The sequence below is a fragment of the Micromys minutus genome (genome assembly GCF_963924665.1).
Source record: "Micromys minutus genome assembly, chromosome: 22".
Taxonomy (NCBI): domain Eukaryota; kingdom Metazoa; phylum Chordata; class Mammalia; order Rodentia; family Muridae; genus Micromys; species Micromys minutus.
The window spans coordinates 2,271,067-2,294,042 of record NC_137957.1 but is presented as its reverse complement, the minus strand read 5'-3'; the positions used below and the strand labels follow the sequence as shown (position 1 = coordinate 2,294,042).

The 22,976-nt window shown below is 53.7% G+C and overlaps 1 protein-coding gene across 2 annotated transcripts; it reads right to left on the bottom strand.

The window, feature by feature from the left end:
- Positions 1-33: 33 nt before the first annotated feature.
- On the bottom strand, positions 34-22,678 carry SHC2 (SHC adaptor protein 2). 2 transcript variants are annotated; one of them, XM_080935531.1, is made up of 13 exons: positions 21,093-22,678; positions 14,278-14,348; positions 12,835-12,895; positions 12,590-12,709; positions 9,897-9,950; positions 9,743-9,794; positions 9,523-9,649; positions 8,976-9,141; positions 8,814-8,877; positions 6,504-6,668; positions 4,172-4,482; positions 2,982-3,115; positions 34-2,041 (listed from the first exon to the last, which is right to left on the bottom strand). In XM_080935531.1, exons 1-12 carry the CDS (start codon positions 21,492-21,494, stop codon positions 2,987-2,989), a joined length of 1,722 nt encoding a protein of 573 aa, XP_080791657.1. In that variant the 5' UTR covers positions 21,495-22,678; the 3' UTR covers positions 34-2,041; positions 2,982-2,986. The 2 variants fall into 2 exon arrangements, with proteins under 2 accessions (XP_080791657.1, XP_080791658.1); XM_080935532.1 differs by lacking the exon at positions 12,590-12,709.
- Between the last annotated feature and the right edge of the window lie 298 nt (positions 22,679-22,976).

Here is a 22,976-nt window from a genome sequence, read left to right as displayed (position 1 = left end):
TTAATGTATATGAATACACTGTAGCTGTCCTCAGACACACCAGAAAGCCGTCGGATCCCATTACAGATGGTTATAAGCAGCCATGTGATTGCTGGGAATTGAACTCACTGAGCTATCTTTCAAGTCCCTTTAAGACCTATTTTTAATAAATGTCCCTAAATATTTTAACCTCTCTTCTAGCCCATCTCCCACCAGAGGTAGTGGGAAAGAAATGTCATTAGGATACAGGAAAAGTGGACCCATTTACAAATAGTTCTTTAGAGCAATTCCATCTGTGCTGTCAGGATATACACCAGTTCAGTAGTGTCAGGATGGCAAGTTCGAGCCAGCAGAAACAGCCAGGCCTCAGCCAAATCAGCACAAGTCAGCAGAGTGACCAGGACCAGCAGGGACCCCAGGAAAAGTTTCTGCAGTGCCTCTCAACGAAGTAAAGATCAGCAAAGACTAAGACTGGATCCCAGGTATGTGTTGCGAAGCCGGCTATGTAAGCCTGTCTCTGTCTGTTGGGTCCTATTTATAGTCTCTCCAAGATCTCCTCCTTCCTACGTGAGTCTCTATCAGCTGACGTCACTCTGCCAATCGGCCTGAGTCTGCGGAAGCAGCAAGAAGCCGCCAGAACACCACCAGAAGTTGTGTGTGTGTGTGTGTGTGTGTGTGTTATAGTCACAAAAAACAATGACCATTAAGAATGACAGGGCCTACTAATACCATCCAGCATCACCCACCGTCTGTTGGGTCTTTTTTTAACATCGTATGTCCTTTTACGTGTTTGCTTTAACAAAACATTTTTTTAATCTGTGTCTGCTTCAACAAAACACTTCTTCACGTGTCCCCCTTAAGCAAAACATCCTTTCATCTGTGTTCACTTCAACAAAACGTTCCTCTACATGTCTGCCTTAGCAAGACATCCTCTGCCTGTGTGTTTCAGGGAAACAGTCCTTCGTGTGTCTGTCCCAACCAAACACCATCCGACACAACTGACTTTCTAAAGAGACCGAGTACGTTTCCACTTCAGTGGGGGATGGAAAGGTGGGTGGTAGGGATGGGACTCTGAGCCTTTCTGTATTAGGAGGAAGAGGGAATCAAAGTGACCTGTAACTCTGACTTTAATGGTGTCTGATGTTTGGGTCAGATGGAAGCGTTTGCTCCCATGCCGACCCTGGCATGGACTCCAGAACCACACAGAGGAACCCAGTCCCCCAGGAGCCCCTGTGTGCAGGAATCCCTAGGTGGGGCTCCTCAGAGATAAGCCACAGTGTTTCCAAGAAGGGGCTGGAGAAACGCCAGAGAAAGAGGCCCATTTATCTTGGAGTAAAACCAGAGGCTTGTTCATTGTTGGGGTACAGGGACTGGGGTTCTGGGGGAGGTCAGAACCCACGGGCCCACCTAGCCCTCTGTCTGCTCAAGCCCTGGGCACCACACAGCTTCCCCCTCAGCCTGGGTTGTCCACCTGGGAATCCCTAGCTGGCACAGCAGGCCCATACTCAACCCTGTGTTTAATTACAGTTGACGGTCCAGGCAGGTGACAGCTGGGAGGTGCTGAGATACCACACCTCACTGAGGATCCTCTGTCTCTTACTCACCTGGATGCCCTTATGTTAGGTGAGCCCCCAGGCTGCTCCCCATCAGGAACCTGGACTCAAAAGCACCTTAATTTCCCCCAAAGCAACAGTGCATCTAGGTCCTCAGAGCCCAGCTAGGGCAGAACGCTACGCCTGCCCACACAGGGCTGTCCACGTCACTCTGTGGACACAGCCTGATGTTTCTACCCCCACTGGGGACAAGAGGTACAGGGCCTGCATTTGGATGTCTTTGTTAAAGGCGACTCGGTCTGTCTTTGGTTTATACAGCCTCACCTCCGTCTCACTGGCCCAGCCAGCCGAGCAAGTGCAACTGGAAAAAGGTGGCTTCCTGAGGCTCATGCGGAAGGAGTGGTAATAACCGTTCTGGTTCTCTTGGCTTTGGGGTCTGAGAAAAAGGCTGAGGCCTCAAGGCCACAGCAAGGGCATCTGGGGGTAGAAGTTAGGCTGAGGATTGTCACCTGTGGGCAGAAAGAGGTGAAGTCAGGGTGACCATGACAACAGCCACATCAGTGTCCACTGAACAGAAAGAGCCTCAGCAGTTATGGGCATCCGGCTACCACTGGCCTCAGGCCAAGCTGCCGCTGTGTGACCCAGGACAACATCTTAACCTTAACCTCTCTGTGCAGGCAAAGATGCCAGCCTCAGTGCCTGTCTCAGAACTGTGTGGTCTAAGAGATGTAAGAGATGTGCATAATACCATAGCGACCCTGAGCTTCACCCTAGGCTCACAAGCTCCTGAGGCTAGGATAGAACCTTTGCCTGGGTGACAAGCGCTGGGCCCAGTACTGTGCAGAGGAACATCTGAGAGGTTGATGGGGCCACATCCTCCATGTAAACACAGAGCAGTTCTGCCTGCAGCCCTGGCCCCCAAGCAGGAGGAATACAGAAGGGGACAGGAAGAAGACGTTGTCATGGGGATGATGAACAGTTTGACCTGGCCAGCAGCTCCAGGAAAATTCCATAGCGCCCCCCCTACTTCCCCCCAACCCAGCCCCCACATCCAGCTGCTGTCTCCTGCCCTCCCCTACCAGTCATCTCCCTCCTCCTACTCTGCCCAGACTGAGGTCACCAGCTCCGCTTTCCCTCCTCAGCCAACCCTCCAGCCCCAATACCAACAGGCAGCCCAAAGCTAAACCAAAGCCACCCTCCACCAAACAGCACACAGTGGGGCCAGGCACAGAGTGGGGCCAGGCAGATTCAGACAACTTCAATCAACAACCCCTGAAGGTCGGGGTAGCTGCTTCTAGAGGCTAGGCTTGCTTTTGGATGATAAAATGTTCTGCAATTAGCTGTTGCGATGGCTGCCCAACAGAATGATTTTCCTGACTGTGGCTCAGCCTTTAAGCACAGGAACCCCGTAACTGGCAGACGTAGCTGATGCATCTGGCTACTACGCACCTGGCTCATGGCTCCCGAGAGACCACTCCCCGCAGATGCAACTCACTCTCAGCAGCCACGATGGGCAGCCCGTTCTTCAGGTGATAGTCTATGAGGTGGCTGATGCTCTCAAACAACACATCTTTTGTCCGCACCTGTAAACAGAGACTTCAGCACCCACAGGCCACGTCCCCACCAACTCAGACCCGCTGGGTAGGGGAGGAGAGGACTCCACCCCAGAACCAGTCCCAAGACTCCAGAACCATAGGCCCGATGTCCCCAAGTCCCATAATCACAGGGCTCAGGGCAGCTGAGGCAGGGAAGTGCCTGCTGAGTAACCATGGGGACCTGAGTTTGAACCCCCAACTCCCACGAGGAACACGAAGGAAGAAACCCAAGTTTAGCCACGCAGCCATTCAAGAGGCAGTAGGCGGTTTAAAAACATAATAGATGAGGGCTGGAGAGGTGACTGCAGTTAAGTGCTCTGGCTGCTCTTGCAGAGGTCGGGGGTTCGATTCCCAGCACCCACAGGGGAGGTTCATGACCATCTGTAACTCCAGTCCTTTGGGACCCTCTTCTGGCGTCTGACGGTACTACGTGCGGATAGTACACAGTCATACACACAAGATAACAATAATAACACATCTGAAAAGAGAAAAATGACCAGAGCCAGGTGTGGCAGCTCACACCTTTAGTCCCAGCACTCAGAAGGCAGAGGCAGGAGGAAATCTGAGTTCAAAGCCAGGTCTATAGAGCAAGTTTCATGCCAGACAGGGCTACATAGCGAGAATTTGACTAAGGGGGTAGTGGTGACTGATTCTGGAAAGGCCCTGACTTGATAAATAACTTAGAGACCCAGATAAATACATCCCAACTGCGATACTGCATTGTGAGGAGCAAAGCACCTCGGGTGAGGTGGGGGAGGGGTGAAGGTGCTTCTACAAACCCCAAAATGCAAAGGAGAAATTCCTTTAAAAGGTTTCATGATTGGTTTTAGACAATGTTCTCACCCTGAAGTTCCAGGCTGGCCTCAAACTTATAGCAATCCTCCTGCATCATCTTTCTAAGTGCTAGGATGACAGATGTGAGTCAAACCCCTTGGAGAAGACATTCTTTTTTAACTGAAAAAGGTTTCGACAAGAAACCACCCTCTTCCATACTAAAGGATCCATTATGTAAAAACACGACCCCAACCCTGAAGCCCAACTTACCACACCCTCGGGGTCCACCAGCAGCAGGTGCTTGGGCTGCCCAGCGTGCATGCCTGTGAGGACATACTGTCCCGGATTGGTGATGCTGTCTCTCACAAGGAAGTCTCCATCAGCATGAAGCAGCTTCTCTGCAGCCCGACGGCTCATTCGTCCATGGTACCAGGGCTCCTGCCTCAGTTGCTCCTCCGTGGGTGCAATGGGGGCTCTGCGGGTAGGGGGACTGGGCCACTGGTCCTCCAGAGGGAGTGAGGCTGCAGTAATGCCTGCTGCTACTGAGCACTCGTGCAACTTCAGGGCATCTTCAAAAGGTCCTGTAGGTCATTTATTTTTCTATTGCTGGGACAGAACCCAGGCCATCAAACTTGCCATGTAGGCACACTCTAGAGTCACTACCCCAGCCCCTCACTAGGGGATTCTAAGCAGGGGCTCCACCCCTGACCACGCCCTCAGCCCCTCACTGGGGATTCTAGGCAGGGCTCCACCGCCTAACCACACCCCCAAACCCTCACTGGAGAATTCTAGACAGGGCTCCACCCTGACCATGCCCCCAGACCCTCACTGGAGAATTCTAGTTAGGGCTCCACCCCTGACCACGCCCCCAGACCCTCACTGGGGAATTCTAGGCAGAGCTCCACCCCTGATCATGCCCCCAGTCCTTGTTTTACTTTTTGACAAGGTTTCACAAATTTGCCAAAGCTAGCCTTGAATTCTGTCTTCCTTCCCAATTCTCTCATTTAGCTGGAATGACAGGTGTTCAGCACAAGCCAGGCCCTGGGACTTTCTAGGCCCAACCTGGTACTGGGCACAGCCTCTGCAACGCCAGCCTAATACTTATCAGCAAAGTCTACTGGTTCCACTCACTGTCAAAGATGTTTTCAGGGGAAGCTGAGGCACACCAGCACTCCCTTCCCCCCACTATTGAACCGGACTCCCCATCCCCACCCAATTTGCACTGCTTCTACCCCATGTATGCCTCACTGCAGACCACATCTATGCCATTGGCTGATTGTTGGTAAGGGAAGGTTGCCTCACATCCGACCTGTGAGCTGTCACTCAGGCCCAACCTGCTTTCCCACTGTGATTCCCACCACCCAGGTCAAAAGCTGGTACAATGGCATGTCCTAGTAACTCCAACACCAAGGAAGTGGGGACAGGAAGATACCTGGTGTTGGGATTCTGTAAACCCCACCCCAGAGTATGCTCTGCCCCAATTGCCTGGCACTATAAAAGGGGCTGCTTGCCCCTTCCTCTCTTGCTCTCTTGTGTTCCTGCTCTTTGTTCTCCCAATCTTTGCTCTCCTCCCTTTCCCCTCCTCTCCCCATTCCTTCCCCCCCCCCTCCACGTGCTCATGGCCAGCCTCTACTTCTCTACTCCCCTCCCCTTCTCCCTCACTATCTCCCTCCCTCCACCTCTCTCTCTCTCTCTCTCTCTCTCTCTCTCTCTCTCTCTGCTTCTACTATCCTCTTAACTCCCCCCATACCCTGAATAAACTATTCACCGTGTGGCTGGTTCCTCAGGGGGAAGTGATTCCCAACATGGGCTCCCCCAGAGGCATCTCCCTCAGGCCTCGCCGCACCTCCATGGAGCATGTCCCCCCACCCCCTTCATCCTTTTCCTAACCTTGGTGCTGTAACCCCGGATGTCATCTTTTTCCTAACATTCTACAAAAACAGCACCTGGGGCTCAAATAGCAGACAGAACTAGCCTAGTTGGTAAATCCCAAGCCACTGAATGAAAGGTGATAAGCACTGAGTGACACACGCCAAGGTTGTCTTCTAGCCCCCACATGCTCACACATACACTGAAGAAATTACAGTAAAAGGGATGGATTCTGTAAAGATTGGAGGAAGAAACTTCTAGCCATCTGGGAGGCCCTGAGGGAGTTAGCACCGTACAGTGTCCAGGGAAGGGGTAGAAATGACACACAACCGCAGACCCTTCTGGAAGGAAAAATTAGCCCAGGCCACTATATGGAAAACACACCAGCTTTCGTCTGTCAGGATGGGGTGCTCTAGTGAGTGGACTGCCCTCCTGGCTGGTGCTCCCAAAAGAAAAAGGTAGACCAGCTCTCCCACACCCACAGGAGACCCTGAGGTGAGATTAAAACAACCTGGGATCTCCTGGCCAACTAGCTAGATGGGAACTGACAGGCCCCACTGACAGGCGCTTACTGAGGCTCTGCCCTGAGCAGAAGCCGGGCTGCCCAGACTAGCTTAGGTATGCCACAGGAAGTCTATCCCTAGTTAACCGGGGTTCACAGCCCCACCGCCCTTCAGATTCCCAAGGACCTTCCCCCATGCAATCCCAGGTCAGACGGGGATGGGCCACGCACGCATGTCAAACAGGTCCTTCTTGGGACTGTCCTCAAGCTGTAGAGGTGCCTCAGAGGTGTCGTCAAGCTCCATGGTGTCCAGGCCCTGGGTGTTGACATATAGATGCTCCTCATAGTCATGTGGTCCTCGAGCATCTGCCTGCACGTAGCCATCCCCAGGCGGGACTAAAAAGGACAGATGGTGACACGTCAGGCAGAAACCCAGAGGACTTGGGGGTAGGGGAGTGAGGACAGTGAGTCAAACAGGACCCAGAGGTCACTCCACAGGCCAAGCCGAGGCTTCCTGAAGGAGTCAAGAGCCACACAGTGCTCCAGCTGGGGACAGAGTCCAGATATGCCACAGGTGGGCAGCTCTCTAGCCAAGGGGGAGAGCTCCAGGCTCCAAAGAGCTGGATGACCCTCTGTTTAGTCACAGTCATGGTTCAGGCCACTGTGTGACCTGCCTCATGGCTGGGCTATTACCGATCTTACTCTTATTTTAAAATCAGAGGCTTCGTTCTCATTCTGTGTGTGTGTGTGTGTGTGTGTGTGTGTGTGTGTGTGTGTGTGTGTATGTGTGTGTGTATGTGTGTGTGTGTGTATATGTGTGTGTGTGTGTATGTGTGTGTGTATGTGTGTGTGTATGTGTGTGTGTATGTGTGTGTGTGTGTGTGTATGTGTGTGTATGTATGTGTGTGTATGTATGTGTGTGTGTATGTGTGTGTATGTGTGTGTGTGTGTGTAGGAATGCACATGTATGTGCTTACATGCATGCATGTACATGATTACATGCATCCATGCACAGGAAACTGGGAGCTGGAGATGGAGATCAACACAGGTGTCTTCCTCAATAAACCTTCATCTTTCTTTCTAAAGACAAGATCTCCCCCTGAACCTGAAACTCGATTGGGCTAGGATGGTTGGCCAGGGAGCCCCAGATCCTTCTGCCTCCTTGGTGTCAGCCTTCAGCTCAGCAATCAAATTCAAACCAAGCTCTCAGTCTCCTGAAGGCTGTTCCTCCCCCACCCAGGGGTAGCAGATATCCTGTCCCCTCAGCCTCACCCTTGGGGTTGCTAGGGGTAACGCCGACCAAATAAACAACTCGACTTTCATGTCTCCCATCTAAGCTCAGTTGAGCAGATTTTTCAGAGCCCAGGGATGCTCCAGGTACTTCTCAGAACCCCAGGCAGGAAGTGTGAACTGGAAGGGACTAGCTGTGACCAAGCCCTCTGGGGTCATAATGAGCCCTGCTTTACCACATGCCTTTCTGTAACAGTGTGGACACCATGACTCTGCCCTCCAAGGACCCAGACATGTCACATAGCCTCTGTAAAACCAAGAGTAGGAGCTTAACCATAAACTACTGATGGCAGCGAAAAGCAAACCCAGGAGCTGGCAGAATGCGGCATGCTGAGGGGCAGCTGCACTGCAGACTGAGTGCCTATCTCAGAGGCCTTTTCTTGGGTTTTGTTATTGTTTAAAACCAAAACAAAACTATTTGTGTGGTGGTGGTGCTCACCTGTCATCCCAAAACCTGGGGGGGGGGGGTAGAGGCAGGAGGATCAAGGGTTCAGGTCATCTCATCCTCACCCACATAATGAATCCAAGGCCAGCCTGGGTTACATAAGAGCCTATCCAAAAAAATAAAAATAAAAATAAAAAGCCTCTGACGGAGTGTGAGACGGAGAAGCCCTGAGATCTGTATGAACAACAGTGACCTGTGGGTGCGGAGGGAGAACCCAGTCAAAGCCACAGCCCCAGGATGGAAGGCTAGGAAGGCACTGAGTGATCCCTGTCACATACACAGGAGCCACAGCCACCCTTCCCACTCTTCCTCACAGCAGAGAGAAGTCACATGGCCCAGTGAGGAGGAACCGTATGAGGCCTTCAGCGTGCAGGTGTGGGAAGACGTCACAAAGGACTGTCACCTGGACAAAAGGTCAGTGTGCCAACTGTGTGTGCGCTCCCATCGGGACATACAGGGAAGGAACTCATAAGCAAAGTGCTTGAGTGCACACAGAGAATTCTGGAAAGCTCCAGAGTAATTAGCCACTGGCCAGGCTACAGGGCAGCAGACAAAGTCTTGTAGTGGGGCAATGCCTCCTGGAGTTTAGAGATATGAGTTCAATATATCTCCAACTGCGATGACCTCATCGCGTGAGGCAGTGCAGGGCGCACAAAGCCTGCAGGGCACAGTTGCACACAGAGAGCTTCACTGGGGACAGGGCAGAGTGCACAGCCTGCAGGGCACAGTTACATGCTGGGAGGTTCGTTTCAAATGGGACATTGGGGGGTAGCAGGAGGTAGACTTGTGAAGCTAAAACAACCTACCTGCTCCAGAAGGGCCCATGTCCCAAGGCAAGCCACGGGCATCTCTCCACACCGGTGACATTCCCTGCAAGAGAGATGTGGTGACCCTGACATGTCCCAGGCCCACTTCCCACCCACCCCAAAGACAGCTCTATGTCCCTTCTGGCCCCACAGGAGGCTGACCTGTCCAAGGCCCCCGAGTGTTGCCAGCGCACAGGGCTGTGTGACAGCCAGTCTGGAGTCCACCAGCCCGCCCAGGGGTGGCTCCTTTCCTGGAATGCTGTTGTAGTAACTGTGGTCTGCAGCAGCTTCATCCTCACCCCAGGCCGACTCCTCCAGCCCAGTCAGCCTGGGGGCACAGAGGGAGGGTCTATGTGAGCACTGGGCCCTCCCTTCCCAACCCCCACCCCCACCATCAGCCGGGCCTTCCCCAGGTAACACTGCTGACAGTAACCATGACCTGCGGGGTGGGAAGTGGTGCCCTGTCCAGAATATTGGCACAGCCAACAGCTGTTGTTACTAGACCCAGTGTCAGAAAGCAGCAGGCAGCACCCAGATGTGAGACAGCCCACTCTCAGCTGAAATCAGGAGACTCATCCCTCAAGAGCACTAGGGGGCTGCCCCCTGCCAGCCCTTGGTCTAAACAGACAAATGAAAATGGAGGTACACAAGGGACGGGGAAACGGAAGGCAGGACACAGCCTGGTCCAGGAAACCTAAGGCCTCCTTACCTTTCAGGGGGCACTACAGCCTTGGGCGGACTGTGCAGGTATTGCTTGAAGCGAAGCTCAAAGGCTTGCCCTACAGTGCTGATGACGCTCTGGGCGAGACCCTCACAGCATTCCAAGATGTGGCAGGCTGGGGAGGTCACAGTGTCAGTATGCCCGTCACCCTCCAGCACAGCCCTGTTCCTTGCCCAGGGCCCAGAGCTCCCTCCACAATGCAGCTCACCTCTGTGGTTGATGGGGTCCTTGGCCACATAAGCCACGTAATCAGTCATGTCCTAGAGAGACAGGTAGGAGAAGCTAACAGGGTTCAGCTCCCTAGAGGGGCCTGGGAGGGCTGCAGGGGCACGGGGCACAGAGGTCCACCCATCCCATCTTACCGTGTCGCCACCGGAGGCGAAGGAAATAGACTGCATATGGTGGTTGGCGATGATCTGTGAGGACAGGGAGGCAGGCGTGGTCACATGCAGTCACTGATAGCCCTGGCAGGTGAACCACAGCCACAGGAGAGGTGGACGTGGGAAGGGAGGTGTGTCCTTCTCTCTGACTGCTGTCTGTCTAACATAGCTAAGGCCTGAGAGTCTCACCTGCATATCAAGCCCCCATGAGGACTGGACAGGGCCTAAGGAGAGGACAGGAAGGACAGTTCTTGGGGTCACATGATTGTGTACCCACCTAAGTGTAGACATGGAAACACCCTTACACATATATACACAAACACTCCAAACAGCCTATCCCAGGCTCAGGTCTCCCGATATAGGTATGTGTTCATTTGCATTCACTTACACGGCCCCACCCCACCTGTGGCCCGTCACTCAGCTTAAAGTTGTATAGGGATTTTATTTCCTCAGAATTAAAACACTCTCTCCTTGAGGGAGGAGAGTGGGGAGGAGGGAGGAGTTGGGAGGAGGGTGAGAGGGTGAAGTGGGGAGGAGAGAGGAGCTGTGGGGAGGAGGGAGGAGTTGGGAGGAGGGTGAAGTGGGGAGGAGAGAGGAGCTGTGGGGAGTTGGGAGGAGGGTAAAGTGGGGAGGAGAGAGGAGCTGTGGGGAGGAGGGAGGAGTCAGGAGGAGGGTGAAGTGGGGAGGAGAGAAGAAGTGTGGGGAGGAGAGGAGGGAGGAATGGAGAGGAGTAGAGAGCAGAGAGGAGTGAAAAGGAGAGAGGGAAAAGGGGAAGGAGTGGGGAGGAGGGAAAATGGGGAGGAGTGGGAGGAGGAAGAGTGGGGAGGAGAGAGGTTCCTAAGATTCAAAATAACAACACGTATAAGCCTCAGGAAGCTGAACCGGTGGTCTTAGTGAACGCATCTTCCCCAGCTGGACTCTGGGCTCAGGAAGAGCCGGAACAGCAGGAACAGCAATGATGTCCTTCCACCAGCTGGGAAGCTTGGGCGTCAGACTGAAGCCTCTGCTCCAGGCTCTGGCGACCCCCCCACTGCCCTGTTCACACTATCCCTAGGTGCCAAGAGTGGGTCCCCCTTCTCCACTGATATCAGCAGCAGCAGTTTGGGGAGCTCCTTCCATGTGGTGGACTCCCAGTCTTTGGTGGGGCAGAGCCCCCCAACCTTCCAGACCCCCTGGATTCTGGAGCTAGTACAGGGGGAGACTCACTTCCAGCTGAGCTGCTCAAAAAGGACCCCCTATAACCAGGACGCCACACCCAACACTACCAGCTAAGCCCAGGCACAAGCATGTTTTTTTGGCATCAGCCAGATCTGATGTAAGGCCAGTCTTGTCTCGTGTCTGATGTGAGATGCCTCCTGCCCCACAGCATGCGCCTACACCAGCACTGGCAGGAACGTCAGACACGTGGATCAACAGACTCCTGCAGGACAGTTTGGGCCACTGTTATAGCCACAGGCAGCACCATGAAGCTGATACAGTTCCAGCTCAGACTTCCTTGAATTCCAGATCAGCCAAGGCAAAGTGAGAGACTGGGGCCTGACCAGGTTAAGGGCTGAGGTTAGTGTTAGAAGCCAGGTTCAAGCCAAGCATGGTAGCCCATACCTTTAATCTCCGCAGAGGTTGAGGTGGGGGTTGGAGCTAAGGTAACCAGAATTAAAGGCTGGGCTTTGGGATGGGTGGGTAGAATTGGGATACTGGTTCTTGTTGCGGTCAGTCTTCCTGCAGCCATCTTAGCTGTGCACCCCACAGTAAGCCCCTCAGCAGGGGCTGTCCACTCTGCCTCTCAGCTGTGTCCTTACTGAAATCACTTCCCCACAAGACCTGGCCATGGCCCCTCTTGCCAGGACAACTGCTCAGCTGGCCCTGGCACTGCCCCCTCAGTGCCTGGCAGACTACAATGCTATTGTCTCTACTCTAGGGACAGACCCCAAAGGCCTCTCCCAGGTTCATGCTGCCCTTTCCCATAGGAGATGCCTCTCCCCGGGGGGTCTGGCACCATCCCCCTTATCCCCACATCCAGGGGAAGCCCACTCCAAGTCCTCCTGACGGGAACGCCGGGTGCTGAGAACAGCCCCTGGTTGCAACCCACTCCAACCCAGGTAAACTTCTGGATCACTCCGGACAGATCTGCCCTAGTGGTGGCATTGCCCTGCATAAAGGCAAACAGGCCACTTGGATCCCCGCTACTGGGGACTTTGTTCCCATAGCGACTCCCACACTCTGGCTCCACCTCAGTAGGCATCAGATATTTCTGGACATTGTAGGGGTTCTGCAGCGTATAGGCGAGGCCTACTGGGCGGGTGTCTGTGGAAGGACCGACATCTAGGGACATACGCATACGTCTGAAGCTGGGCAATGGTGCTGCACACCTTTAATCCCAGCACTCTGAAGGCAGAAGCAGGAGTTCGAGGCCAGCCCCGTCTACAGAGTGGGTTTCGGGACAGCTAGGGCTACACAGAGAAACCCTGTCTTGAAGTATAGGACTGAAACAGCTACTGCTTGCTTTGGGCTTAAAGGCTTATGGGGCTGTGGGTGGAGCTGAGGGTGGAGCTGTAGTTGGAGCCAAGATCAGGATGTAGGCAGGGTCGACGGCAGAATTGTGGGCGGGGCAAAGGTGGGTTATGGGTAAGGGTACCAGAGGGGTGGTGTGCAGAGAGGAGGGCAGCGGCTCGCACCTGGCGGGTGGCGGGAACAGATAAGTTAAGGCCGTCCACGGAGATGTTGACTGAGATGCTCATGCCAGCGAAGCGCAGGTTGCTTTTCCCCAAGATGGAGGCCAGCGCCTTGTTGGGGGCCTGGGAAGGTACAGTGAGCCACCTGCATCAGATGCCTGGGACCAGAGGGACTCTGGGTAGCCACAGTACTCCCTTCAGCCTCCCAAGACACATACCAGCTCTGCAGGACCACAGCCCACACCCACCTTCTTCTTCCAGGAACCTCGGACACCTGGCACAGCCTCGTGGAGCCGATTGATGGCTTCCCTGTGGGAGAATGAGACCTACTTAGAAACAGCAGGGCTAGCGCTAAGAAACAAACAGTGGGATGCCAGGCGTATTTATCCCTTTGCTCATGATGCAAAGGCAAGATCATGAATTCAAAGCTAGCCTGAGATACATAGAAAGTTAGAAGCTAACCTAGGCTTCGTGAGAGCAGGGTAACAAATTATTATAAATCTGGCTGGCAGCAGGAATAGGACACAGGGCTGACGGGAAGTGAAAAGTCCTGTATACCTAGTGTCCATCCACCCACTGGAGTATTACTCAGCCCTGAATGGGAACAAGGGTCTGATATACACTACAATATAGCAGTGTTGTAAGGACAGTAATAAGTGAGACACTGTGGTTAGTGTTAATAATGTGGCAAAATATAGGACCACTTCAGGGGTGGGCCTCAGAAAATATCTGTGTGGGATTGTCTTGATGTGTTGAGGTAGGAAGGGCTGTCCACTGTGGGTGGTACCATCCCCTAGGCAGGGGAACCTAGACTGTGTAAGAGTCGACAAAGCAAACTGAGCATAAACATGCTTACACTAATTCATCTCTCTCTGTTTATTATTATGAACATGATCACTCCAGCAAATTTAATTTATTTTATTATTTATTATTAATTACATACTTTTTATTATTATGAGCAGATTCCTCAAGCTGCCTTCCTATGATGCACTGAATTAGCTGAATAAAACCTTCTCCCTTGAATTGCTTTTGTCAGGGTTTTATCACAGTAGCACAAAGAGTGGCTGAGACAGAGACACAAGGCCACACAGTGGGACTCCATGCTAAGGAATGCCCAGAGACAAGAAACGAATTTGTAGGTGCTAGGTAGGTTGGAGGGTGGATAACTGCTCATTAGAACAGGACTTCAGTTTACGGTGTTGGAATGTTCTAGATCCAATGTTCGGATCAGGTGGCTATAAAATACTCTGCAAAAGCAAAGATTTGCAGTGGACAGAACTGAAATGTTGAGGCAAGAAATCTACTGTTTCTGTTTGTTTCTTGGGACAATCTATCACCTCGGCTAGCCTACTCATGGCTAACCTCTTGCTTCTGGCTCCCAAATGCTGGGATTCCAGGTATGAGCCAAAGTCCTGGATTTTAAATTCATGGAATAAAACAAAGCCCTTCCTCTTCCTCTCCTGAACTCATATCCCACTGTAGGGAAGGCTGAAGGGAAACTGAGTCTGGGGAGTGTCCATCACAGCCAAGCTCAACACTCAGGGACAGAGCTGAGGTACAGACCTCAAGTATGGCCCATGTTGAGCCCAGTCCACCCTGGCAGGTCACCTCCAACCCACCATACCGCTCTCAGAGGCCTCATGAATGGTCCACCTGAGACCCGGGCTCCCACCCCCATCCTAAGGCCTCACCTCGTCACCTGTGTTCGGGTGTTGAAATCCAGGGAGCGCATGGATCGGAGCACCTCAATGCAGCCCATGTACTGGGGAGAGAGGGGGTGGTCAACCAGCAGGCAGAGCCCAGCCCAGGAGCTGTCCCTCAAATGACACCACTCTCTCTCTCTCTAGGCATTCAGGGCTCTTCTCCTCCCGACAGCTACCATCACTGCCCCAGGACCTTTGCGCCTGATGTCCTGGATGAACTCTCTCACCTAGCATTGAGCACCACCCAGGCCCAATCCCGGGCCTCAGTTTCAGTGTCCAAGCTGTGACACTGGATAGTGGCATCCATGTTCAATGAGTCCAGTAGCCACCCACATGGTTGGCAGACGATCCAGACAGAGACCATATGGCTGGCAAAGATGCAAACACCAGCCATCTGCCCGCCATAGGAACCTCATAGGGCAGAAACGACAGTTCAGTTAGGAGAGCTCCTACCTAGCATGTATTAGGCCCTGGGCCGTATCCCATAAATGTGGTATGGTGGCCCACACCTGTCTTCTGAACACCAGGGTGGAGGAAAAGACAGGGGGGTCAGAAAGTGAAGGTCACCTTCAGCTATAAAAGGGGTCTGAGGTCAACTTGGGGTACAAAGACTCTGCCTCAAAAGAAAAGGAAACTCTGTAGACTAGAAAAACACACAGTAGAAAGGAACACACAGTCAGAGCAGCATAAGAGGAAGACCAACGTGGAACCTTTAGCATGTCCACCACCTAGCTTCCAAGCTGGAGGGGAAGCCAGAATGGGAGTGCACACCTGTCATCCCAGCACTCAGACAGAAAGGAGGAATGTAGCTAGAAGAGGAAGCACGTGTGGGTCTGTGCACATGAGGTTTCAGGGCAACAGGCACCCTGAAGCTGGAGTTACAGGCAGTGGGGAGCCAAGCAACCCTGGGAGCTGGGAACTGGGTGCAGTTTCCTCTGCAGGGGCAGGAAGGCTCCTAACAATCCACCAAGGCATCTCCTAGCCTGCTGCTGATTTATGTTTCTTTCATTCATTTATTTTGGCATCCTGTTTGTTGTAGAGGCTAGCCCCAAACTCCTGGGCTTGGGAGATTCTGCAGCTTCCCCACTCCCCAAGTGCTGGGACAATATATGCACCACCAAACCAACTTATTTTGTAATTGGTTGTTTGGGGGACCCTGGCTGGCCTCAAATGCACTATAGAACCAGGTATGACTCTTGATTTTCCCGCCTCCACTTCCAAGTGCTGGGTTTGCAGCCACGTGTCAGCAAGACCTGCTCTGGATTAAAACTAAATAAAAAGATTGATGCATAGTATGTTTTCACCCTGGGCTCCATTTCTAGACTCTTACGCCACAGCCCACAGCCCTGTGCCATGTGGGCAGGTTCCCTGGGATGGGAAGAGGAGCCTGGCTGAGGCCCCTTCTGTCCCACACTCCAGCACAGCACCTGCCACCTCTGCTCGGCTCTTGCAACTCCTGCCTCAGTTTCTCTGAAGAGGTAGCAGCCCTCGTGGTGCTGGTACAGGATCCCCTACTCCCAGGAGGACCGAGTTCCACAGTCACGTGGAGGGGGGCAGGGTACCCTATGACAGCTGGATTCACAAGAAGCAAACAAATAGCTCTGCAGTCCAAGTAGACACCCTCGTGTGGGATACGTGGACACTAAGATCTGCTGGTGCGCTCTGGAAGTTTACATGAACACCAGCTGCCCTTTGCTTGAAAAGGCTGAACATACGTGGCACATGGGAGAACACAGCCAGCTGCTGTAAGGAGACGTGTTATTTTTATGAATTTATACGAAATTATTTCCAAATGCTGCCAGATAACATGTGGGAAGAGGGAGTCATCATGAGATCATCCAAGTGACTCAACATGAAGGAACACGTGACACATGTTCACACGCAGCTCACATTTGCAGATCCATGGACTCAACAGTTAGGGGTGATAATATGTCACCCCTGTGATATATCACCCATGCGATGACTTTGCCAATATAATATCAGTGAAGGGAACAGAGTCTCAGAAGCACATAGACCTTAAATGTGACCCTGGTAGTTACCTAATGTGATGTGACTGTCCAGGGTGCAAGGCCAGAGCTAGAGGAAGGGACCTGAGTCCCAAGCCAGGTTGTTCACCGTGCAAAAGGGTACAAAGAATGCAGGCCAAGCCCAGCTCAGAGCCACCAGAAAGGACAGCCTGTATGTCACTGAACCCATGGGACAGTGACCAAGGGAAGGGAGCAGTAAGGAGCCAAGCAGATGAAGCAGCAGTACCAGGGAAGAAGTGGGAGCCAGAGTGTGGCTGGGACAGAGACAAGACAAATGAAGGCTAGTAGGCTAAGGCCACCCAGCCCTGATACCACTATGTTACAGGGCTCGGAAGAAGTAAGCGAGAGATGCAGACAGAAGTCAGTTGAGCCTCACCTATGAGGTGGATGGATGGATGGGTGGGTGGGCGAGTGGGTGGATGGGTGGATGGATAGATAGATGGATGGATGGGTGGGTGGGTGAGTGGGTGGGTGGATAGATGGATGGATGGGTGGGTGGGTGAGTGGGTGGGTGGTGTGGGTGGGTGGATAGATGAATGGATGGGTGGGTGGGTAGTGTGGGTGAGTGGGTGGGTGGATAGATGGATGGATGGGTGGGTGGGTAGTGTGGGTGAGTGGGTGGGTGGATAGATGGATGGATGGGTGGGTGGGTGAGTGGGTGGGTGGGTGGGTGGGTGGATGGGTGGATAGATGGATGGATGGGTGGGTGGATGGGTGGATAGATGGATGGATGGGTGGGTGGATAGATGGATGGATGGGTGGGTGGGTGGGTGAGTGGGTGGGTGGATAGATGGATGGATGGGTGGGTGGGTGAATGGGTGGATGGACAGTAGGCAGATGAGTAGGTGGGTAGGTGGCTGATGACTGATGGCGAACTTGTCCACAGATAAAGAAGAGGAACAGGTGAATAGAGCAATGTGGACTCTGATTGGCATGTCTCACTATGTGGTACATCAGAGAGCATCAGCCAACTTCCCTGCTTTGAAAGAGTCCAGTTGCTCCCATATCCCTTGTTCCTAGCCTCTGTCTCTGTTAGTAAGAGTACCCCAAGGAGACATGAGACATGTTGTGGGGACTTTGGGCCACTCTCTGCTTCTCAGAGTTTGAAAGGAGTTTCTCCACCACGCATGGCAGGAGACAGAGGTGGAGCCTCCGACAAACAGGGCAGTAAAGGCCTGGGAAGGGGTCCTCTCTTCAACCCAGGGAGTCGGGTACATAAACAATGCCTGTTGCTGCAACTGCTGCTCCATGACGTCCCACAATGTCAACATGATGAGAACAGTGCTTTGGGGACCTAGGGAGCTGATGGCTCAGTGAGCAACATGCTTGCCACGCAAGAGTGAGGACCTGAGTTCAGATCCCCAGCACCCTCATAAAAAGTGGGGCACTGCAGTATACACAATCAAAGACAGGCTGAAGCATTCCTGGGACTTGCTTGCTGGCCAGCTCCACCCAGTTGGTTGAGAATACATATGTGCACACGCACACACACACTAAGCACTCGAGCACACATACTAAGGGGAGGAGCACTGTGCCACAGGGGACAGATCAAGCAACCACATCACACAGTCACCATCAGCTGACGTGCCACAGGACACAAATGTGCAAGGGCCCCCAGTCGGTGTGGTTCCAGGGCCATAAATAAGGCTCTGTTCTGGCTGGTGAGTCAGGAAAAGCACCATGAACACAGCCCACAGGAAGTGAAGCCCTTTCCACAAGGACCACAGCCACCAGCTGAGGAGCTATCCAAGCACAGCCAAAGAGTAGGTCTCCAGGGACAATATGACAATTCCCACAGGGATAAGACTTAGAACACCAGAAATACTTCCATCCACATTCTAGTGGCCAAAGACCAGGACCCAGGTCTAGAGGCTTCACAGGGCCCTCTCCCTGACATCCAGTGGCCACAGTCCTCTGAGTCCTTTGGTTTGTGGCTACACTGCTCACTCTGCTGAACTGTCACAGCCTCCTTCCCTGGGTCTTTCTATGGGATTCCTAAGGACAGCAGTCATCAGATTTGGAACTTAACCTTTCCTGGTGCAAGCCTGTCCCCACTAACTACAACTGAATTTAGAGGAAGACCTCCCACCACCCATACAAATGCCCACTTACATCTCACTATTTTAGCATCCCTGGCCCGTCAAGACCAGCAGTTTTCCATGACTGTCTTCTTGTATATCTATTGTCCATTTCTCTCACTGCAATTGAAGCCTTGGCAGGCAGGGACCAGAGATTTCCCATTTCCTCCACAAGGCTGGTGCTCCACAGAGGCCGGTCCAAACACCACCTGAACATCTGAAGCCCCAACAATGACAATATCTGGATTCTCAACAAGTTCCACAAGACAGGACAAGGACTTGGAGGGACTGGGTATGTGGCAGCCAACCGCAGCATCAGTGGGGTGCTCTCTCACAGTGTGACTCCAGAAACCATAAAGAGCAAATCATCAGGACACAGGAGAAAGGAGACATAAACCAGACCCAGAATGTCAGTGTTGTCTTCAGAGGACACCCAGAGCCTGCATGCGCATGGGCCAAGGAGCTGGAGGAAGACCTAATGAACGGGCAGATACTGCACAGAGCCACAACCCAGGCTCCACAGAGGGTCCCCTTCTTCCAGCATCTGGGAGCTCTCAGAGTGGCTCTTGGCTTATAGCTTGTCTTTTGTTCCAGCCTGTACCTCTTCTCTTAGCTGCTCTGTTTTGTCTTGTGACAAGGTCTCACATAGCCCAGGATAGCCTCAAACTCACGTCTAGCCAAGGATAACCTTAAACTTCTATTCTCCCTGCCTCCCCCTTCCCAGTACTGAGATGACAGGTGTGTGCCACCATTCCTGGCCCCTTTTTGGCTTTTATGTCATTGCAAGAGGACCCACCCTGCGCCTATACAACCTCATCTGAATTCATTACACCTACTCAAACCTACTTGTAGATGTTCTTTGCTACTTTGTGGGTTCTTCTTCCTCCTGCCCCATTTCATCCCCTTTAACAGGATAGGAGAGAGAGACAGACATCCCTGAATCTAAATTCTTTGCTTTTGTTTGTTTTGATCATGACTACCTACACACAGCAACCAAGCCTACTGAACAACCACCCCAGCCTCTGGGGCCTGGCATTCATAAACCCTCTGAAAGGTCCCCAGAATTCCAAACACTGCACAATCGCAGAAACCACCCCTCTGCTAGAGCACGAGGCAATTCACAGTCAGCTGCTGCAGACGTCCAATGCAGCCCCACAGCCCGACAGTTGGCATTAAAACAAAAGCACATTCTTATAATGCTTCTGTTTTTTAAAGATTCCAGAACTGTCACTATATATATTTTCCTTTTTGTTTGTTTTTGTCTTTGTGTGTGTGTGTGTGTTTGATTGCTGTAGACTGATCTGGAACTTGCTGTGTAGACCAGCTCAGCCTCAGACTCATACAGACCCTCCACCCTCGGCTTCCCAGGCACAGGGATTAAAGGTGTGCACCACCATGCCCTTCCTTCTTTATCTTTTGAGATGAGTCTGACTATGTAGCCCAGGCTAGCCTAAACTATTGGCGATCCTCCTGCTCCAGCTTCCTGAATGCTGGGACTACAGGTGTGCTCCAGTAAATTCAGTTCCACATGAGGCCCTACTTGTAGATCCCCAAGACAAAGGATACTGGAGACTCAGCAGAGCCCAGGGAAGGGAGAAATGACATGGTGGGTCCTGGTGGAGAAAACAAGAAGATATTATATCCTCTCAGCATCCTGGTCCAGGACATCCGTCAAAGAGCATTCTGAGGTCACCTGTCATCTCATAAACAGTGGTGGGCAGGAAGCCAGACTAGAGTGGCGAAGGTGAGCATCACACACCAGCTTACTCTCAAGCGACCGATTCCACGGCACACACAGGGGTAGATGCTTGGAGCAGAGAAGCCGTCCCCAGTGACTTGAGAGCACGTGGTAGACCATCCCCCACACCTCATCCCTTGCAAAGGTCACAATGAAAGCCTGGGTAGAGGCTGGGGCTGATGCTCAGCAGACACAGAGCTCGCCTAGCGTAAAGAGGACTGAGCTCGCTCCAGCCCCAGCATCGTACAGACTGGGTGTGGCTGTACGTGACTGTCATCCTGGCTCTTGCAAAGTGGAGGCAGGAGGATCAGGAATTCAAGGTTATCCTCAGCTACATAATGACTTCCAGGCAGGCCAGAGCTACGTAAGACCCTGTTTCAAAAACAAAGCAAAGAATAAAGGTCTGGAAGTGGTGACACACATCTTACATCCCAATGTTTGGGGAGGTTGGTAAGGCAGAATGAGGGCCTGCAACTGGAGATCGAAATCATCTCGCCAAATCCCTACACCCTTCCATCTGCCAAAATAAAGGACATAAGCACATCCAAGCCCCTTCTCTTCATCGACTCTAGTGTGGAATCTGGAACCCTGAGCTTGGGTCCCAACTACAGAAAAAAAAAGACAGTTGCTTTCTCCGGGGCGAGGGGACCCTCGGCTACCTAGTCCTCACCTTATGGACTCTCCCACGCAACAGCGGGGGGTGGGGGCGGGGAAGCTAGCCTGCGCATGCGTGTGTCCCCTCCCCACCTGCACCCTCTCCCCGCCCCTCCCCACGTGACGCCATGGGAACCCGGACCCCAGCGCCTGCAGGTGGGGGCGGCCAAGAAGCGCGCGCACTGGAGACCGGGTTTCTGGGAAGTGGGGAGAGCTCACTTGACTCTTGGGGTCTGAGAGACCAAACTGGGGGTGGGGGCCGGTCCCCGACCCCGGCGCGCCGGGAAGGAGGCTAGGCGCACTCACCCGAACGATGTAAGAGACCCCGGGCCCCAGGACCCTGGCATCGGGGTGCAGCCAGCCGTGCGCGGGCTTGTGAATGAAGCCGCCCTTGCGCACCCACTCGTCGGCGACGTCGGGAGTCCCCCGCGCGCCCCGCGCCCCTGAGCCCCGGCAGCGGCCGAGAGCCGGTAGCGGACAGGGCGCGGCGCAGCGCGGTTCACAGGCGCCCAGCACATCGGCCAACGCGGGGACCCCGGGCTCGGGCTGCGCCTCTGCCGCCCCCGCCACGCGCGCCGCCGCCGGACCGCGGCCCAGGAAGCTACCCGGCGCCGCGAACTTCCACTGCGGCATGCGCGGCAGCAGCGCGCAGAAGGTGGTGGGCGCCTCGGGCTCGGGGGCCGCGCGGCCACCCGGACCCTGCGTCATGGCCGCGGCCGCCGAGGAGCCCCGGCTGAGACTGGCCCCGAGCCGTGCGCTCCTCCCCGCCGAGTGATGTCACCGCTCCGCGCAGCGCGCAGCCGCAGGGGGCTATGCTCCTGGGACCCCGACCCTGCTCTGGCAGCGCCGCCCCCGACCCGGCGCCGACTACAGGGGCTCCCCCAAGGGACTGTCCTGTCAGGCTCTGGCCGATGGGGAAACTGATCGCAGACACGGCGCGAAGCGCGATTTTCCAACTTCCAAGTCTCTCTTCAACTTAGCGCCAGCAAAATCCTATCCTCCCTTCTTTCCTTCTAAATGGTGCAGCTGAGGCCTGGAGTCTCAGGTGCAGGGAGTGATCCTCTAACCCCGAGGTCACCCTTCACCACCGTTCCAGCAACATCCTGCCCTTCTTTATTTCTAAATTGGGAAACCGAGGCCTGGCTTTGTAGAGGCGTGATGAATAGCATCCTCTGGCCCCTAAATCCTCCCCTAAGTCACTGTTCCACGGTGTTTGCTTTACCACATAGGGAAACGGAAGCCGGGGTAGAGCAGTAGCTCAATGAGGAAACCGAGGGCTAGGGTCAGAATAAAGTAGGTAGAGGCAGGATGAGACTGTCCCGGTCCTTGACATTTTCAGTCACAACCTGCCCAACTTTACTTCTAAATAGGATCCCAAATAGGGCCTAGGGCAAGGCAGAGGCTGGAGTCCAAGACAAGACTTAGAGCCCCCAACCAACCTTCTCCAACTGAACCTACTTTACTGGTTAGTGGGAAAACCGAATCTTGGAGCAGGGCAGAGGCTTAAAGGGAAACTGAGGCCTGGAAGTGAAGCAAGTGCCCAGGACACCGCGGGTGGGGCTGCGTCTGGAGCGGTCTAAAGGTGACCATAGGCCTCTTCTACTGACTGCTGGCCTATTTCCTAGGCTGTAAGCAAAGGACACCCGTGGGTTCCTGTTGGAACCTGAGGATCAGAACTCTCAGGCCTGCCACCAATCCCAGCCCAGGCTCAAGAGACTTCGGAGAGGCCTTACTCAGACCCCAAGGGGATTCCTTCCGTGAGGGAAGGGGTTGTCATCCCCACCCTGCCTCTGTCCCCAGCCCTATCCAGGACAGCCCTGCCCGGAAACAAAGGGAAGAGGGCTGGGCGGGGCAGAGTGCGGAGGAGGGGCAAGGCTGGCAGGATCGATGCCGAGGGAAACTAGATCACTGCCTGGGAGGGGGGCGGGGCGCGCGCCGGGGCTCTCGGCAACCTCAACACAGGCACTTGAAGGAGCCCAGCCAGGTCGCCTTTGGTGCTGTCGGCTGCAGGAGGGGCGCCACGGGGCTGAAGTCAGAAGGGGTTGTGGGTTCTAGCGGTGTCAATGTGGACAATGGTATTCCGGGTCTGGGCGCACATCCCCTTGACAGATGGAGGTTGTTGGGCAAGCTCTGCTCTTTAACGTGCAGCACAAAGGACAGTAAACAACACTTCCACAAACTCCTACATAT